At 40.6% G+C, this 20,735-nt stretch overlaps 1 protein-coding gene across 1 annotated transcript; it reads right to left on the bottom strand.

Moving 5' to 3' along the window:
* Positions 1-754: 754 nt before the first annotated feature.
* On the bottom strand, positions 755-19,218 carry LOC144940708 (cytochrome P450 3A8-like). Its single transcript, XM_078867055.1, has 14 exons — positions 19,122-19,218; positions 16,306-16,406; positions 15,404-15,497; positions 11,687-11,739; positions 10,008-10,107; positions 9,374-9,487; positions 9,172-9,260; positions 7,808-7,956; positions 6,332-6,462; positions 5,743-5,827; positions 4,763-4,923; positions 3,686-3,912; positions 2,315-2,477; positions 755-2,166 (listed from the first exon to the last, which is right to left on the bottom strand). The coding sequence occupies exons 2-14, from the start codon at positions 16,383-16,385 to the stop codon at positions 2,080-2,082; spliced, it is 1,533 nt and encodes a 510-aa protein (XP_078723181.1). The 5' UTR covers positions 16,386-16,406; positions 19,122-19,218; the 3' UTR covers positions 755-2,079.
* Between the last annotated feature and the right edge of the window lie 1,517 nt (positions 19,219-20,735).

Raw genomic sequence — 20,735 nt, 5'->3', positions numbered from 1 at the left:
ACCGAGTAAGAACTTTTTATTTTAATTCATGCATTTTGAGCACTTTCATCCATCATGATAATGTACAGTCAACAGTACTTTCATATTGAAACTTAACATTGCTTTGAAGTATCTCGTATACAGTCTGCCTTAATACTGTACTGTACGTTTGACTCGCAATGTGGAAACCAGGTAGGTTGTGTGTGAAGTTGCTAAGTAAATCCACCCAAAAACATTGCACGACCTTAAACACCGCACCCCGCACGGCTGCAACTGCCCTGCCACCGCCTATTTCATTTTCAAAAATCCAGTTTCTCCGGTCGAGAATCTGCTTGCAAAATGCCCCAGGGCGACACACCTTTATTGAAACGAAAGAACGCAACACATCTGTTCATACCGAACCACTCACTGCCTTTAAAGGAAACATATAATGGAGTGGATAATAAGAGTTGGAGACGACACTTATTGATACCGTGGTGTCTGATAATTATATTAAAACGTTTAGTGTGATAACCCGCTTTACGTGGGCATATGAATAGTTACCTATGAGTAGGTGTTACGTAACAAACCTTTACATATAAAAAATGTGTTTCTAATTCAAATCTATTGCATTTAAAGTACTGTATTACAGTACAGTGTTATACAATGTTGCTGGTACATTGCATTTAGTGATGTATTCCTGGGCTTAATTATAATTTCAACAGGGTTAAAGGATAATCAATTAGGTTTCGGATCAAAGGAAATTTCAAATGTTTTAAATTCCCGAACCTTATAATTTAAAGACTAGTTTTATGTCCAATGTTATTGAGAAATACGCTGTGCGAACAAATGTGTTCCGATGGGAGGTACACCATGTGAACCCAAAAGGGCACGTTTATCTAGATTTCAATAATAAATCTACAGTATGTTTTTAAGCGAAGGTGAGGTGTTCATTCAGTCGTGCTCGCTGGAACAGTACAGAGTTTGAATGTGGCTTTCCATCCTTTTTCTGGTCTCATCCCCACCAGAAATCAAGGTCCACGTACCGACACCATAGCCCGAGTGACAATTAAAAAAAATAAGTCGTAAAAATGTCACGTTATTGTTTTTGCTCATTTATTGAACTACAACACGCATTTTTATAAATCGAGGGAAAATTAATTGTCGTAAATCTTTACTTGTGCAAAATATATCAAATTATATTGTAGCTGGACTGCTTCCTGGACAGTGTAGTGAACTCTGAATCATAAGGTCATACGTTTAAATTCCCATTATGATAAACCCAGTCTGTAAACCCCGTGAGATCTGTAAAATTAGGCACTGCCTGTTGAGCAATACTTGGTGGAACTAAATTTCAATTTAAAGCTTTCGTGACTGCAGGGATTCATCTTCTTGGTTCTTTCGGTAAAGTCACGTAGAAGGGAAGTAATAAAATAATAAAAATAAAACATAATTAAATAATTCTCACGACGTTTCGGCCACAACGCAAGCAGCCGTCCTCAGGTGGAGAACAGGTCCGTCAAGTAGACAGAGTCTGAATGGCACGCTGCAGGCTTGGAGCGACTATTTATGCTGGGATGGAGGAGCGAAGAGCGTCTTGACAAAATAATTTGCATATCAAGAGGAATTTAGCATCAACAGTTTCGTTGATTTTTAAGATTAAGATTTTTGAGCCAACTTGCCAGGATTGGGCAAAACTTTAGCCCTCTTTTTACACAGGCATCTGGAATAGTTGTATTAAAGAGGCACCGGTCTCCACCATAACAATGTGGAACTTCACCCACTTGCTCAAAACCCCCAGTGAATATGAGTACTGCACAATACTCACCAGCATTAGTGTAATCATTTTTACAAATTTTCACATCTTTGTGAAATAACGTGTACTATTTGCATAAAGCCAACAAGTACAGTACTGTATTTCGACTGGAAACATTACAGTATATAAAAATAATTTAAAAAATTAACACCATTTGTCAAGTAATTATTTTAAGATCCACAAGTAATTTTAAGTAACATCTTTTAAAAAGTCGTGATCCGAATTGGCCCTACAGTGTTAATGCGTCTCAAATCCTCTCTCAATCTTGTTTTGTTTCTGTGGAGCTTTGTGACTTTTATTGGTTTCTAATCAGCCTTCTTTCTTTCTGAAACTTTCAGCAAAAGTGGCATTTCCGTTTGTAATATGCTACCCTTGGCGAGCTTTGGCGGAATCTGAAAGAAACAAAAGCAAGGATATAGTTTTTAAACATTGCCATATAATAGTTGTCTCCTGGAGCAATACCAGAATCAATATTAACACCACAAAGTCCTTTCTACGTGAACAGTAAAGAGCGGAGGAGTAGGGGGTGTGATCCTGCACCGTGGTCTCGCTGCACGCGTGGAAGGAGTAGCGCTGCAGGATGCGACAGAGAGCCATCTTCAGGGATATCAGGGCAAAGCGCATGCCGATGCAGTTCCTGGGGCCTTGACCAAAGGGCAGGTAGCAGTAGGGGTCACGCGCCTCCTTGGCCTCCTTGGTGAATCTGCACAATTCACAGTGGTGCGCACACGGAATCCATGAACAGCGGGATTTAGACAAACCAACACTTAATAACACTTGGGACGACATTTTTAACCGTAGTCAAGCATATCCTTGGTTCTTTCGGTAAAGCCACGTAGAAGGGAAATAATAAAATAATAAAAATATAAAACAATAAAAAATTATCTTGCTGTGGATTTCACACCTGATGATGATTGCTTGTGTTGCAGTCGAAACGTCGTGAGAATTTTTATTGTTTTATATTTCGATTATTTTATTATTTCCCTTCTACGTGACTTTACCGAAAGAGCCAAGCCTATGAATCCCTGCAGTCACGAAAGCTTTAAATCAAAACGTAGTCAAGCAGTCGAAGAAAATGAATGAAATCCACAGCCTAAGACTTGACTAAAATTCCACAGGCTGTGGTCAACTTTACTAAGACTAACTAAAATAAAATCTAACTAAAATTAATACTGCAGGTTTGGTTGAGATCCGCTGCAGAGATGAAGCGATGGAATGGGCTCATGTGAAAGTGCGTGGTGGATTGTTACATTGTGTGTGCGAGCTGGCGGCAACTTGGGGCCTTCATCCAGCAGTGGATTGCTCATGGCTGATGGTGTTAGCTTTTGAGCTGGTTAATGAGATGATATCACGCTCCACATGACATCAGAAAATTACACCATAGCATGTCATGCCAATGTGATGACATATGATATCATCACAATAAGAAAGAAGTGATGACATCATATGCTTTGCTATTATATGCTGGATTTTATTGCCGAGTCTTGGCCATTTTTTGTTCCAGTTTTATCTACATTAAGTCCCAAATTGAAACACAGCTTAGCACTATTACATTTTTATTGGATCATTTTAAAAGTTATTATTGTGACCCTATCCAATGGACAGGCAGGTCATCTGGACGACTCTCATTCATTCACGCGTTCAACCTGAGTTGGAAGGTCTATTAAGCACAAGATTGGGAAAATTACAAGGCAAACATGATGTCATCCTGTATAGAGTCCATTAAACAATTACAACACACAATTATCTGTACATGACTTGAACAAGCAACTCGTTTTGATTCTAGTGCCCATGCCATGGCCCAATATAATTGATTCCTAGTATTGTCAAGCTCCAATATGGATCTTTGTTTTTGAAATATGATACGCGAGTTTCCAAACGCACCCAATTTTGGCAACGTGATTCACTCACCGTTCTGGCCTGAACTCGTTGGGCTCCTCCCAGTGCTGTGGGTCATAGTGGAGCACCCACGTGGAGACAGTGATCACCACGTCCTTGGGGATGACCAGGTTGTCCACCGTAGTCGTCCTTTTACACACGCGGTCTAAACGCGCGGCCGGTGGGTACATCCGCATCGTCTCGCTCACGACCATGTCCAGATACTCCATTTTATTCAGAATCTCGTAACTTGGAACTTTCTGCATGCGAGTGGAATGGAAATATATATATATAAACAAAGGGACAAAAATTAAGTACGCGTTTTATTCTAAATACATTCTAGACTATTCTGTAGTATACATTGTACTTATCAGACATTGAAATACAAGCTCATTTGGTTAAAACATATCTTATTGCACTATGTATGTGTGTTGAACTTCTTTCACACCGTACGTAGCCAACCGTGCTAATCGAAGGTGCGGGGGAACGACAACAAACTAAACACAAAAAGCAGTTCTAAAAACATGAGATTTGAATTTAAATTTAAAAATACATAACTCCAGTGGCTTCCGAATATCGGAAGAGCGTTCCAGACGGCCACAGAAGCACATATGAAAGTGCACCATGCAGTGACCGTCTGTGTTCGATGGTTAGCCGCTGCGAGGCTGACTGGAGTTTGCGTGATGGTTTATGCCCCTTGACAAAATCAGCAAGATGTTGTGGTTCATTTGTGGCAAGCATTCTAGATTTGAAGCTTTCGTGACTGCAAGGATTCATATTCTTAGGTATTTTCGGTAAAGTCACGTAGGTAAAACATTAAAATTAATAAAAGTAAAATAAAATAAAAATCACGACGTTTCGGAGGCAACACAAGCTTCCGTCTTCAGGTGGAACCGTCACAGCCACGACAGCTGTATCAAGTAAATGAGAGATTGCAAGAGCTACCACTCCGTATATATAATGGTTGGAGAGGGGGGAAGGGCCAAGTACGGCACACTTTTTATTCATATGGTAAGGTGAGGCTTAAGATGGTGAGCACTTTGCGTGTAATGAGTGTGTGTCACACCGTTACTATGAAATTTACGTTTAAGTTAAAAATGTAAGTCTTACGTCATCCGGAAGAAATTCATCAATCTCTTGCTGAACTTTAGTCTGGACATCAGGGTTGCAAGCAAGAGAATAGGCCATAAAGCTGATGGCTGTGCTTGTGGTCTCAAAACCAGCCAGTAGGAACAAGATCGCCTGTGCCTCCAGTTCACTGTCAGTCAGATCTGTGATATGAAATTGAGAGGGAATATTAGTTTCGAATATACCTTGAAATGTAATATACATCGATTCTTATATCATGCAATGTGTTCAATTCCTGCTGTCCTAGTAATGTGCGCACGCATTTTGGTGGTGAGCACTGAACTTAAATAATTCCAGATATTTTCTTACTTTCCAGCTACTTGATACGGGCTCCACAAGCTCTCCTATGCCCTGTTTGTGTGTGGTGGCCACCCATCTAGGGATGAAACCGGCTCAAGTCTTATTAGTCTTTTTTTTTACACCTGATAAGGTTGGGTGCATTCTGGGTAATTTAGCCATACCACTGCAAACAGTAATGTGTAAATATAGTTATGTACTGTACTCGCAATTAGGTTTGCTTTGGTGACCTCAAGTTATGACAACTTCAGTGGAGTTAATTGTTTTTAAAAAACATCTGCTTTCTCAAAATACTCATTCGGGACAGCCTTTTAAATATTTTATCACAAACATGCATGATAGTACTCTGGTTTTTGTTCGGTAAAGTCACGTGACTTTACCGAAAAAACCAAAGAGTATGAATCTTTGCAGTCACGAAAGCTTCAAATCCAGAATGCATGATAGTGTTTGATTTTGAGAATATAGTGATATCTTAAATATATAATTATCAATGATTTGATCATTTACTTATCATCAGCTAAATGCATTGCACTGCACACAATATATTGCACTGGACACCTATGAGAGAGAGCTTCATAGCTCACCGTACAGACAGCATGTGTGTACATTTCAGATCTAGGTGTAAATTTGATTATTCCATCAAATGTGCCATAAAAAATACCTACACTTTTCTGAATGAGGATTAGCTCCATTTTGCACGGTTTCAGAAAGTTGAGCATCTACCATCAATTGGAGAAAGTCGACTCGTCCCTTCAAAAAAAGAAGTCACAATTTTCAGAAATGTTAGATTTTACATTCTCTCGACAGAAAACACAACACCAGTGGCTTCAGTCTCTGCGATACATTACTGTATTACATGGCACTGCACTAAAATATATATATATTGTCAGTGACATGAACTCTTATTGGAATCTAAACGTTAACTAACATTGAATATTCTTGGTTCTTTCGGTAAAGTCACGTAGAAGGGAAACAATAAAATAATAAAAATATAAAACAATACAACATTTGAAAAAAGTTTTACTTTTTTCAAAATTTCTTGCTGTGTTTTTCACACCTGATGATGATTGCTTGTGTTGCAGTCGAAACGTCGTGAGAATTGTATTGTTATATATTTTTTATTATTTTATTGTTTCCCTTCTACGTGACTTTACCGAAAGAACCACGAATATGAATCCCTGCAGTCACGAAAGCTTTAAATAAAAATTTAACATTGAATAGTTCATTGAAATATCAGTTTAGAATTGGACTCACCATGTCATGATGTCCCCTTTGACGTTGTTTTTTCATCTGCTGAACGATGTTCTTGAAAAAAATGCAGACTTTTTTTGGAAACAAAGATAATCCCATGTATTCAAAAAGTGGGACAAAAACTGGGAAGAGTGCTGAAAGAGAAAATCGTTGCATATTAAATAAACTATTAATTTATAAGCCTTTGTCATTTCACTGCGAGACAAAAGGAGGGGGGGGGGCGTTTAACTATACTTCAACACCACCTGTGCTCAGCCCCCCAACCCAAAAACACAACTACGGCAATGCAGGCAGTGATACACAGATCATTGTGGTGTTATTAAGTTAGCAGTTTCGACAAGGCTCGATTATTGCAACACGCTACTCTACGGCACGTCTTGCAAAAATGTTTCCAGGCTGCAGCGTGTACAACATTCTCTAGCACGTGTCGTGACGGGTACTGCAAGATCAGTCCATTTCTGTCCGGTGCTCACTGAGTTCCATTGGCTTCCAGTTGCCGAAACAATACATTATAAGGCCGCACTCATTACGCAGAAAGTACTTGCCACAAATGAACCACAATACCTTGCTGATCGAGTCAAGGAGCATAAATCATCACACAAACTTTGGTCAGCCTCGCAGCGGCTAACCATCGAACAAAGACGGTCGCCGCATCGTGCGCTTTCAGATGTGCTTCTGCGGCCGTCTGGAACGCTCTTCCGATATTAGGAAGCTATTGGATCGATGCACTTGTAAATCTAGATTAAAAACTCATTCCATTAGAACTGCTTTTTATTTCTAGATTTAAAGCTTTCGTGACTGCAAGGATTCATATTCTTAGGTTTTTTCGGTAAAGTCACGTAGGTAAAAAATTAAAATTAATAAAAGTAAAATAAAATAAAAATCACGACGTTTCGGAGGCAACAGTGGTATCTCCTGTAATCTCTCATTTACTTGATACAGCTGTCGGGCTGTGACGGTTCCACCTGAAGACGGAAGCTTGTGTTGCCTCCGAAACGTCGTGATTTTTATTTTATTTTACTTTTATTAATTTTAATTTTTTACCTACGTGACTTTACCGAAAAAACCTAAGAATATGAACTGCTTTTTATGTTTGGTTCTTTGTGTCCTCCCTCTGCACCTCCAATAAGTATAGTTGGCTACATACGGTGTGTGCAACATATGTAAATATATTTCAAGCCAGGCAATCGCCTATTTCGTGTAACCCTAATGCCACGACTGCTTGATCATTAACAGGCAATGACTTTGTTGTCAACATACGTTTGATTAAATGTATAAGTAAAATGTGAAAGTTGTTATATGCATAGAATGAATTTTTTTTATATACTGTCAATGATAGTAAGGGAAGTTCTCCATTTTGGCCATCTGGTCTTCACATGTAAGTTCACTGAAGCGGCAAATGAGTTTTTTAATTCATAAATTTTCAGTGAAGATAACACCATATGCGTGAAATTGTAACTGGAAAGTTATTGCACTTACTAATTATAATAGGTAAAGGGTTTAACAAGCTGATCTTGAAAATGTTTCTCCCGTTAACGACGAATGGATCGTTGGGGTTGTTCTGAGAATCCACGTCCGTACTGAACGCCGAGCTTGCAATCACGTCCATGCTGTACGCCCCAAATGTCCTAGAAGAGGAAACATTTAAATCAATAACACGATACTCTTTGGTTCTTTTGGTGAAGTCACGTAGGTGAAAATAAAAATAAAAAAAATAAAAATAAAATAAAAATGAAAGTAACTAAATCAAATGACGACGTTTTGGAAGCAACACAAGCCTCCGTCATCAGGTAGGACAGCCACAGCAAATTATTTCTTGCTGTGGCTGTCCTACCTGATGACGGATGCTTGTGTTGCTTCCGAAACGTCGTGATTTAATTTAGTTATGTTTATTTTATTTTTATCATTTTTATTTTCACCTACCTGACTTTACCGAAAGAACCAAAGAGTATAGATCTTTGCAGTCACGAAAACTTCAAATCTAGAATCAATACCACGATGTTAGGGTAAATCGACCCTCAATGGAGTGATCTACAAAACTTGACATGTGAATTGATCTTACATTTATGAAATTTTACAAGATGTTATATAGGCAGTGACCCTCTCTTTATAACAGTGTTCTTCACTAATTTTCAGAGGGGGGGCCACTTTCGCCGATAAGACATCATCAGCGTGAGGGCCGCCACACATTTGATACCATTGGGATTTAACAGCATGATGGGGTGTCTTCACATTTGTGTATTGTCAGGGGCCGCACTAAAGGCCACCAGGGGCCACAGTGGCCCGCGGGCCTTGCAATGAACACTACTTGAGAATACGGGTCATAATTCAACGCAAAATTATGTAATACATAATTCAATTATTATTTTGATGATGCTTCAATTATGAGATAATGTATGTTGAATCCGGTCGATAGTTGCTTGTACTAAATTAATGCTGCTAAAAGTATGCATTCCCAGAAGGCTGTGCGGCCAATGGCCTGTGAAAATAATATATTTTTACGTGCAGTGACAGATCTATTTCAGATCAATATTACTTGCTTCTCTATTTAAGTGAATTGGAAATTACAATTTTACTTTATCCATATGCACACATGTGTAACAGTGTAATGTACAGCATATTGCATTATGCGTGCAGTTTGGTGATTTCACATGACCTGCAAGACCTGATGCCAGGAGATAGATAATTGCTACGATCACACCTTTTGATGTTTAAAGATCAACTTACGTATCTTAAACTTCCTTGTTTCCAGCCTCCACTCACCGTTCCCTCTGATGAGTTTTTATTGTCAATCACTGTCAGTTTTAAAGTGTTTTGTTCCCCCAAATGCTTCATGCACTTACTCTTTTAGATCCACTGACTTCCCAGACTGGCATTTTTCATGGAGGTTCTTCACCAGCACATCAGCGCAGCGTAAAATCAGTGGGCACATCTAGAAAGGGAGGGAGCGATTTGTCTTTTATTTGATATAGAACATATTTTGGATCTACCAAAACAACTTAACAAAAACACAATTTGAAGTGTTTTGCTCGGTTTTTTTTTTACCTGTTTGATTTTGCCGCTACTGAAGGTTGGCGAGAGTATGCTACGGATGCGCTTCCACTGCTCATCGTCAACTGTGGACAAACCTTCACCGAAGAGTTCATTCAGCCCGATTTTCTATGTAAAAATAAAAGAACAAGGCAGCACTAAAGCACTTATAGCATAAAACATATTCAAACACAATAAATCACAATACTGTTTGCAATAACGATGACATGTGTATGATAAGAGGCAGGAATTGGAAGATGTCATTGTTCGACACGTGTACTGTTTCTCCTAAAAATTCGTTTTTGTAATTTGTAATTACATACATAATTTAACTTAAGTGAATATGATGGCGAATAACATTAACAAGACCATTACACATTTAGTAAACTCCCCCTCCCTCCCCTCCCCACCCAGCCCCACCCTCCCCACCCAGCCCCTCCCCACCCAGCCCCTTTCCACCCTCCCCACCCAGCCCCTCCCCACCCTCCCCACCCAGCCCCACCCCTCCCATTGTTGGATTCACGACGGACGGACGGACACAATAATCCCATGTGGGCTGCTATAACCAGGAGGTTCCTACCAGTATATGTACGTGACGTGAACCTCACGTCAGCATCGCTAATTTGTACTCCTGTTTGCGCCGCTTTACCCGGTGGTTGGTGAAGAACTCCAGGCAATCCTTCACGAGGATTTGTTTGAGCATGCTTGTGTCAGCCACCATGAGCACGGGCAACCGGCCATCGTAAATCCTGTAGATATGTAGAGAAAGGTATTCCATCATTTCAATTGTTGGCATGTTGTACATAGACGCTATGCTGAATCTGAGATCGATGCAGTTTCAGATGCCCATTTTATGTTTTATTTATTTACAGTGATTTTGATACAGACAATTAAGATCGGATTCAAAACCAGGCATGGAAAAATCCTTTAAAAGGACTGTAGCATAATGAGTACAGAATCTGCCTATTTTTTGTGCACTTTTTTCATGTTTACTGATTTAAAAACTGCTTCACACAATTTATTAGGGGTTTGATAAAATCACTTAAGGCTTCAATACACTCATAAAATTGGGTGGTGTGTAAGAACATATGATTTATATTTATGCAAATTATATTCCAATTATATATTCGTGTTAAATCCCTTATCTTTTGTCTGTTTTTTATCCTTAGAACAAAGACATGTAAGGGTCATTATTTCATGATTGAAAAGTAAAAATACGTTCATAATGTCACTCTTTTGTTCTGCGACACCACCACGATACACCTTGCGAACCACGAGTGAGTGGGTCGTGACCCACAGTTTAGGAACCCTCTACACCAGCAGACGGGCAACCTAGACGAGTCGAGTGGGCGAAGACCTTAGTGGCCCGCAAGCTTAAAATCGCACTTGTGCATCACCCTAAGTACACTCAGGGCAGGATTAAGGTTATTCTTTGGTTCTTTCGGTAAAGTCACGTATAAAGATAAAATAATAAATTAAATAATAGCATAATAAATAATAGCATACTATGCTATTATTTAATTTATTATTTTATCTTTATACGTGACTTTACCGAAAGAACCAAAGAATAATTCCTGCAGTCACGAAAGCTCCAAAATTAAGAAGGATTAAGGTTCTTGTAGGCCCTAGGCACTTCTATTTCGTAGGCCTTCAGTGTTAACTTTTTACAGTTGATACTGGTCATATTAAATCTCATAAAAAAAACTGTATCCGATCAACTGTAGGAAATGCATGTCTTCTCTTGCACTACTTTCTATTGAGAATGAGATTGTGCTAAAAAAAAACATTTGGAGATTTATTGCTAATTTTGCAATTTTAAAAAATCTCGAAAAGTTCCCATCCTTGCTGAATAAATATATTTATTCAAGAAGATATCTTGGTGACATTTTTTTTAATCATACAAACAAAAAACATAGTCAACATTTTCTTCGTTGGCCCATCAGTTTTCGTCGGCCCTAGGCACAGTGCCTACTGTGGCCTCTTGGATAATAGGGCCCTGCATACACTCAGAATGGGACACTGTGAGGGGCCCTATGGCACGCACGCGGCCCACGTGCCACAAGTTGCTCACCACTGCTCTACACCATAACGCATAAAAAAAGTAGCCGCTCAGTTGTGGATGTAATGGTGATTTTTAACTGTTACAAAAACTCATTTTTTTATCTGCAAAGCAGGTGTTGTAATGGTTGATTAACCCCGGTTTTATTGATGTAATGAACCATATAGGTTAATGGAAAAGCAAACAAAAAGCAATTGGTGGCAATCAAATCAAGAATTGGTGGAAATTGAACAAGCAACACAATGGAATGACGAGCAAGACGAACTCACCCCCAGACTCTCCCGTATTTTTTAAAACTTTCTTCATCAAATGCTCGGAAGCCCTGTGTCAGATAGAAGCGACAGAATTATGAATTCATTTTAACAAGTTTTACAGCTGGCCTATGCACAACACGCAAGTGCATATATGAGCAGACATCCAGGCTCATTAACTTTATCATAACTACATTATCAATGTGACTTGGCAAATGTGAAATCTTTCTTTTTTTCTCCATCAATATTTCTTCTTTTATTTATTTATTTCCAATCTAGTTTTCATGAAATTCCTTCCGTCTCTCTGATTATAACTTCGTTGAACTTGTGTCATCTTGTCATATTCTCCTTGTAAAATATAATTTGTGTACTCTGCTTTCATTGGGTAATCTCAGTGTGACCTGCAAAGTCGGTCTCAGGATCGGTACAGTGCGCAAAACAATAGTCTTGTACAAGTTTGTTAAACAGACGGGAGATATCTGCTGGAGGGAGATAACAGGAAAAAAACAGCAGAATATGTACACATAGGACAGCTAAATAAAGTGAACCAAAATTACTGTTATAAACTAAAGAGGTGACCGAGAGTGGGTTGGCGTGCCTTGGTGGGAAAAAAAGCTCGTAAGCAACATACCATTGTGCCTAAATAAGATAGCTTTTACTGGTAGGAACGAAGTGGACCAGACCACCAATAGATGAATGTGTCCGTCCGTCCGTCCGACTGTCCGTCTGTCCGACAAGATGGCCGCCCGCTCCCCCTGCGATCCGTGAACTAAACGAACTAAACAAGATGGCCGTCGCATCCGGCGCAGCCAATGACATCGCCTGTTGCAATCCTTGCTCTGTGGGCGCGCGAGTCAGTGGGGAGGGGGGTGTGGACGTCATCGCTCTGTGGGCTCGCGGTTCAGTGGGGAGGGGGGTGTGGACGTCATTGCTCTGTGGGCGCGCGAGTCAGTGGGGAGGGGGGTGTGGACGTCATTGCTCTGTGGGCGCGCGAGTCAGTGGGGAGGGGGGTGTTGACGTCATCGCTCTGTGGGCGCGCGGGTCAGTGGGGAGGGGGGTGTGGACGTCATCGCTCACCCCCCATGCACAAATCATTTTCTTTTTAACTCCTCTATACCCGGTCGATATCCCTGTACCGGTATTAGTATTATTCCTACCAGCCCACCCCGCAGGGTCCTGTTACTCAGTGCGTACTACCTACCAAGGCCGTAATTATAGTATATATTTGGGGGGGACGCATCCCCCCAATATTCAAATATGCACTAAATGTCCCCCCCAATATATATATTGATATAAAATAGATTTCTGTTTATATGATTGTGGTTATGGTTGTACTTTATTAATCCCTAATCTCTGCCATTACATACAATGAAACAAGAAAAGGTAAAAAAGATAAAACAGAGCAATGTAATACAATACACTATTAGACATTATTGTAAAAAATAAATAAAACGTCCATCCCATGTGTTAGTGAATTTTTTTATATTTTAGGCAGGAAATTCGTTTTTAAATTTAGATGTTTTTTTTCTGGGGGGGGGGGGACCCCACACCCCCTGGAAGATTTGGTCCCCCCCAATGTTGACTCCATGGCTCCGGCCTTGATATCTACAATGACATGGTTCAGAAGCATGGACATACAGGCAACTAAACAAAAGATGAATAGGGCACAAATAAGCATGGAGAGACGCCTGTGTGAATGGACATTGGGAGACTAAAAGAGACGCACATGGATTAAGGAACATATTCAGGATAAAGACATCATTCGAACCGTTAAGAATGGTAAATGGGCTTGGACAAAACACGTCACCGTGGGAGAATGAACGATGTCCAAGAATAATGAGTGGCATCCAAGTGAGGAAATGCAAACTCTTTGGTTCTTTCGGTAAAGTCGCGTAGGTATAAAATAGATTAAATCACGACGTTTCGGGCGTAGCAAGAAACAATTGCTGTGGTTGTCCCACCTGATGACGGACGCTTGTGTTGCGCCAGAAACGTCGTGATTTAATTCATTTTATTTTCTACCTACGTGACTTTACCGAAATAACCAAAGAGTATGGATCCCTGCAGTCACGAAAACTTCAAATCTAGATTAAGGAAATGCAACGGAGGGGATTTCAACTGGGGAGTTGCAGGCGGGTAAATTGGCTCGTGCGCAAACGCGAGATGGATTATTTACGGGACTTTTTTTTGCTAGAATTAAGATGATAAACAAGTATAACCCGTACAAACAAAGTTTTTCACTATAAATCCTTTATATGCGTGGCGGCTAGAGTCCTCTCGTACTCTGGCTTGAGATGGCTGCCACCTATGGGTCAGATGATTGCATTGCACCATTAAGCAATTGGTAATTAAATATAATATTTTTGTCCTAAAAAGTGTAAAATTTTTGAAAAAAATGTTCACGAACATTAATTGTCTCGCACAACGAGTCTGTGTGGAAAATGTCAGCTCGATTGGATCACGGGAAGTGGGTTAAAAAACGACCGAAAGATTTGCACGGTCGTAAGCAAGCAAGCAAGCACGCAAGCAAGCAAGCATGCGAACTTAATATAAAGGATTTAAAAACGGCTTTACCCTTTCTGGAAATAAGTGGTGTTAAAATACCAAATCGACACCTATTAAAAGGCATCAAGTCTGCATTAACCACACATATCCGTGGTAAAACATGCAAATAAATATGCTCTGATACTAGACCAAAGAACGCCACTGTAGGATTGTGAGAGATGACCGGAGCTTGTGGAAGCCTTCTTCCCAGATGGCCGATGATTCAAAAAGTGTAAATATCAAATATCGTCATCAGCCTTGTCACGAGTAGAAACAAACGGTGAAGCCAGTCCCATTCTATCCTTATATCTGAAGAACTTTTGACATTGCTATTCGTGAAACTATCCTTCAGATAGACTGACAGCCAAATGAAGTTGTTACAAAGGAAAAACTTAGGCCTACAGGAATTGATTGCTGTGAGCAGCCTCATCGAATTGACATGGAACAATATTGCATCTACTTAACAATTCGGATAATCAGTTAAATCTATTAATTATAAATATGAATGTATTTGTCAGCTGTACCTCACTTTAGTGTATACCTTTATTTGTGTTCGATTGAAGTTTCAATTATAGCCTATTATTTTAGGTCCTTACATGTATTCCTTATTTTTATACTCGGTAGTATTTTTGGTCAGTTATTCTTGCTGGTTTTTAAGTTGTACAGCATCTTTATGCGTGGTCTCTGAGCACGTTATGAATCAGAATTGTATAAAATTGACTGTTGAATTTTCCCCGGTCTCCCTTGTAAAAGTAATATTTAAAAAAAACTTTTAAAAACACGCTTTTATTAAATGTACGAGTATTGGAAGAACTCCAGGAAGTGGCCCCGAAGCTTGCCATAACGTAAAGAACCGTGGCCAATTACAGCCAACATCAGTTGACCTTGGACAATTAGACCCAAGCCGAAACATAACATATAAAAAATAATATTTCAAAATATGTATTTTATAATAGAATATAGTCTTGTCATCAGCATGACATAAGTATACCAAGTTTGCAGTCGATACCACATTGGGAAGTTGGTTAAAATTGAGTTACAAGATTTGAGGATACAACAACCACAACAACTACAACGACAACAACAACAGACAGAGTGAGTTAAATGAAAGCGTGTAATAAAAAGAGTCTCCGTTGGCTCTCGCGTCGTCTTAACTAAATCTAATTTCCTCGCATACAAGGGAAACCCTACCTTGCCGTAGTGGAAGAAGGTTCCGAATAACGGCAGAGGTGTTGGCCCAGGAACGCCCATCATTTTGAAGATTCTGTACGGCCACAGCAGGTAACTGAAAGATACATTTATTTTGGAGTCTAATTATGAAATACAAGAGTGTGCATTATTGAACCAAGAGTTCCAGTCAAGTTAAGGTTATGTGGCTATTCAGCAGTATACTCTTTGGTTCTGTTAGTAAAGTCACGTAGGTGAAAAAATAAAATAAAATTAATTATTGCTGTGGTTGTCACACCTGATGATGATTGCTTGTGTTGCAATCGAAACGTCGTGATTTTTTATTTTTTATAAAAAATATTTCTTTATTTTTTCACCTACGTGACTTTACCGAAAGAACTAAAGAGTATGGATCCTTGCAGTCACGAAAACTTCAAATCTAGAATATTTAGCAGTGTATTGTGGAAAATCTAGAAATGCATATCAGTTCCTTATAGTGCATAAATATTAAATCAAGTTGCCTTGGAACTTCTTTCGCGCCGTACGTAGCCAACCGTGCTAATCGGAGATACATTGGTTAAATACAACTCTTGGCCCTTAAAGTATATATTTATAGCGTTTAACTCAAATGTGCTATCAAAAAAGCGTGCATTACACAATCTCCAACACAACGTGAAATTGTAGAATTAACGTTCAAGATAGCGTGCGTTTTTAATAAATGTTTTTTTTTATCAACTTACAAAGTGTACGCTCTTTCAGCAGGCTCGTGGTTTGACGGACTATTTTACACTAGCCGAGGGCTGGTAGCGTTTACATTGCTGTGCAGGAAAATGAATTGTAGCAATAAAGACTTCAAATACGTGCACTACATAAACTAACTGGTTTAAGGTAAGGTGAAGGAAGTGGAGCTGAGGCCGAGCACTTACATCGCAGACAAAGTGAACGCAGCCACCATCAGGACCAGGGTGATGGGAGACACGTCCCACAGGCAGGACAGGTAAGCCATTGTTCAGATCGAGAAAGAAACCTGAAACAAACAGACAAACGCAGCGTGCATAGGTGCCTCCAGGTCACTTACTCTCCTTCTCGGTGTATCTTTGTCTCTTCGTGTCTGCGTGTGCATCTCTGATGTGTTTGTGTCTCTGTGTCTGTGCGTGCATATACCGTGTCAAACCACGCGGTTTTACACCCCGTATTCTTGTGCAGGGAGCAAGAGCAGAGCCTCACCATTCTGGCGAATTGCCCGATGATGCTGGATGCAATTACCAGCGAAACGTCGTACTACTCAAAAACTGTAAATGTTATGGTTTCACTCTTCAACACACCGGTAGGCTAAAGTAGTGAACTATTTGTCTTTTGTCAACGTGACACTTTTTTGCTGATTGGCCATGCCGGGTATGGGGAGGGTTACGACACATTTATACATAACGCGATCTAACCCAAAAACGTTGATTATGAAAAAAAACGTGTTGTCCATTTGTTTGTGTTTCTCCCTTGTGATGGGATTTTGTAGGATGAACGTTCATGTTTATAAAAGGGCACGGGGTTGACCAATACGGTCTGAATTGGTCTATAATAAGGTAGGAACTGATAAGGGGGTTGACGGGTGTGATCCGTGTGTCAGCGTTGTCCGTCCGCGTGGCTTGGTGTCTCTGCATGTATCCGTGTCTTCCTGTCTCCGTGAATCTCTCCGTGGTTTTTTTTATTATTTCTCAATCTCTCGTGCATCTCAGTCTGTATCTCCACGGTTTGTGTCGCTGTCTTATTGTGTCTCATCACCTCTGCGCCTTGTCTCTTGCGAAGCATTTAACCACGACGCCGCCTTTCGTGGTTAGCCTGTGCGCTGTCGTAAGAATGGCGTGGATAATTAAAGTGTACTTAATTAATATCATTGCTGGGCATTACAAAGCACGGCGATTTTGGACGATGTTTGACCCCCCCCCCCTCCAATCGTCACACGGCGTCAAAAAAAGTCAGACCCCCCCTCAAATGTGACGTCACAAAGCTCTGCCCCCCCCCCCCAAATAAAACATGCTTCAAATCGTGCCGATGCACTCTGATGTTGTAGGAGAAAACACTTATTAAAGAGCCTATTTAATTAAGTAGAACGTGTTGTCTATACAGGTAGTCCTCTACTTACGATGGAGATGCGTTACGACAACCCCATCGTAAGTCGAAAATATCGTAAGTCGAAGATGGCCTAGCCTGCCCAGGAGTCTTAAAGAATGGTGATAATTTAGCAAAACAGAGCAATTTACAGCAGCGTACTGTATAAACTATATACCGTATGTATTTATTAATTACAATACTTTATTGCACGGTAAAATGTAAAGTAAAAAAAAGCTAAATTCTTAGCCTACCTATATGAACTGCAATTAAATCGAAAGTTTTTTTCAGGAAACAATTCTATCTGCTATAATAAAAAAAAACTTTTAAAATGCATTGAACGTATCGTATCGTGGTAACCCTAAAATGAAATCGCTAAAGCTACGTATCATTCATGCATTGAACGTATCGTAACGTATCATATTGCCCTGTACTCACCAATATTCTGTCCGTCGTTTGCACAGTTGCACGATGTTAGGTTGTCGATGACAATTTTGTCGTATCGCTATCGCCATCGTAAGATCGAAATATCGTAAGTCGGAGCGTCGTAACTCGGGGACTACCTGCATTTACTTAAAGTTGCGCATTTTGATGTGACGTCACATTCCTCAACCCCCCCCCCTCGTCACACATCGTCACAATGTCTGACCCCCACCCCCCCTCCCCAGGTGCGTGACGTCATTTATGGACGGCTGTGGGTTTCAATAGGCATGCTTGAACTTTGCTGGCCATTACAAATACGCTGCGATGATGTTACCCTGGGGATGTTTCTGATCGTTCTTCATCTACGCGTCTGTCTGTCTCTGTGCGTCTTCACCTGTGCGCGTGTGTGCGTCTTCACCTGTGTGCGTGTGTGCGTCTTCACCTGTGTGCGTGTGTGCGTCTTCACCTGTGCGTGTGTGTGTGTCTTCACCTGTGTGTGTGTGTCTTCACCTGTGTGCGTGTGTGCGTCTTCACCTGTGCGTGTGTGTGTGTCTTCACTTGTGTGCGTGTGTGTGCGTCTTCACCTGTGCGCGTGTGTGTGCGGTGTCTGTACATGTAGTCGCGTCTGGTGGGGAGTGGGGTGGTGAAGGATTCGTTTCATCGTCATATATTAATACTGGCAATTGGTTATTTTTAGCTTAATTTAAATTAGCGGTGTGTTTTCTTCACATACACCTCGTTCGTTCGGTGCGCGGAAATTTTCTTTACTCGCCCTCTGCAATATTGACGCGTTTGTCTGCTGCTGCTGTTTCTGCTCTCACGCTCCAAACGCATTTCTCATCTCTCGTGTAAAATCGCCACGGACAACTGATTCATAACGAGATGATCCGTTGTAACAAATCACACATTTTTTTTAACTCCAGCAAACCCTTCCGAGTTTCAACGCGACTGTAACGGCCAAAGGCACAGGCGAAACTTGCTTTGATCAGAGCGCCGCGCATATTTTATTTATTTTTTTATTTTAAAAAAATTTCAATCGCCTGTCACCCGCGGCCGTGGCTTGTTGTTGGCAAGACTCGAAGGGGAAGGTAGGAGAGGAATCCCAATAAAGAGGCGCGCGCGGATAATAGGAGTAATGATGCTGGAAATATTTCCCTTCGCACAATAAATCCAAACGTGTTTTTATATATATTGTAAGGCAACGCAAACTCACCTCGAATGAGAAACCCTTTTTGGTGTTACGCTCGACTCGAGCCTCCCCCTCCGAATTGTGGCCTCCGTTTAAAATGTCTGCAGCGCAAGTGGATGCTGAGTGCGTGGTTTGAAAAAAAAAGCAACTCCATATGGCTGACCACCACCGTCACGTCCTTCCCACCCCACCACCCCGTGTTGCGCAACAGCAATAGAATATTGCGCAATCAGGGCAGAGGGCACCACGAGTCCCCCATATAGGCAACTGATTTTACAACCCGGGTTGGTACAAGACGGGTTGAAAGTCCCACTGGACTCGAGATAAAGGGTGGTTGGTGTTGGTGGTGACTAAAGAAAATCTGCGGCTTGCGCTGACTAACGGTCAGCTTCCGCATCCAGAATCAGATTTTTTGTAAATTATTTATCCTGGAGAAATCCGATGAGCTGTGAAGCTCTTTTTCCACAGACTTCCAGTTCGGGCCGGGTCAGAAAGTTACAACAATTCGAGGTTGATAATTGGTTTTTTTACCATTTTATCTGGCAACAAAACTGACACCTTTTAACAAGGAGTCATGTTTGCAAGGAGTCATGTTTGCATGGTGTTGAACCAGATGACACCTTTTGGCGTCATCTGGTCCAACACCATGTGAGACTAGGCTCTAAGGAAAGCTGTCTCGGGTGTGGACCAATCAACTTCAAGGACAGTGCATACATGATCAGAGTTATGTGTTTTGTTTGCACTATGACTGCAGGTATTGTGGTCAATGCAAACATGACTCCTTGGAAAAAAAGGTATCAGTTTTGTTGCCAGATAAAAGGGTAAAAAAACAATTATCATATTTTTTACTGGCAAATGAGGTTCCAATGGTGAATTCGAGGTTGCTTTCCTAACCTATAAAGCAACTGCATGGCGTGGCCCCTATCTACCTGCAAAACCTCAGTTAACAAATAATGTGATGTTAACTGCCTTGCCTGGTATGCAGGAGGTCATGGGTTCGATCCTATCCCTCAAGCCTGTATATTTAGAGTTTGCATGTCTCTCCCCGTGGTCGCATGGTTTTTTATCTGGATCCTCCGGTTTTTCCCTCCACAGGATCAACATGCGTTTTTAGATTATTTTGCATCTATACATTTCCACATGATAAGCCACTTCGTTGAGCTACCGCGAAATGTTAAGAACAGCATCGCTATAACCCTCAACGCCTGTGAACACGCGGGATGTTAACTACCTCGCCTTCTATACAGGAGGTCGTGGGTTCGATGCTGACACTCACGCCTGTATATTTGGAGTTTGCGTGTTCTCCCCGTGGTCGTGTAGATTTTTGTCCGGGTCCTCTGGTTTTTCCCTCCACAATTATAAACATGTGCTTCGAGTATTAGGCTGCTATAAATTTCCAAACGATAAGCCGCTTCGTTGGCATCTCATTTGTGGCCAGGTCGCTTCTGAAAAAAACCCACCGATATAGCTCTAGTGGGCCTTACCTGGTGAAATAAAATAGCAGTTAAGTAGTTAAAATTGTCTTCACGGTAAAAAAAAAGTTTTAAAAAACACTTTTTTTAATGCACACACATTTTGGGACTTTCTTGCCAGTATCAAAATATAAGAATTGGTTTTACCCTTTCTGGCAATAAACAG

The sequence above is a fragment of the Lampetra fluviatilis genome, chromosome 23 (assembly GCF_964198595.1).
Source record: "Lampetra fluviatilis chromosome 23, kcLamFluv1.1, whole genome shotgun sequence".
NCBI lineage: Eukaryota > Metazoa > Chordata > Hyperoartia > Petromyzontiformes > Petromyzontidae > Lampetra > Lampetra fluviatilis.
The sequence above is the reverse complement of the archived record's forward strand: the minus strand, read 5'-3'. Positions and strand labels throughout refer to the sequence as shown.

Coding starts and splice junctions, on each gene's coding strand:
- LOC144940708 (XM_078867055.1), bottom strand. CDS start 16,385: ATGGCTTACCTGTCCTGCCTGTGGGACGTGTCTCCCATCACCCTGGTC. Junction 11,740..15,403: donor CCTTCTTCCACTACGGCAAG/GTAGGGTTTCCC, acceptor TATCTGACACAG/GGCTTCCGAGCATTTGATGA. Junction 9,488..10,007: donor AGTTCTTCACCAACCACCGG/GTAAAGCGGCGC, acceptor ATTTTTACATAG/AAAATCGGGCTGAATGAACT.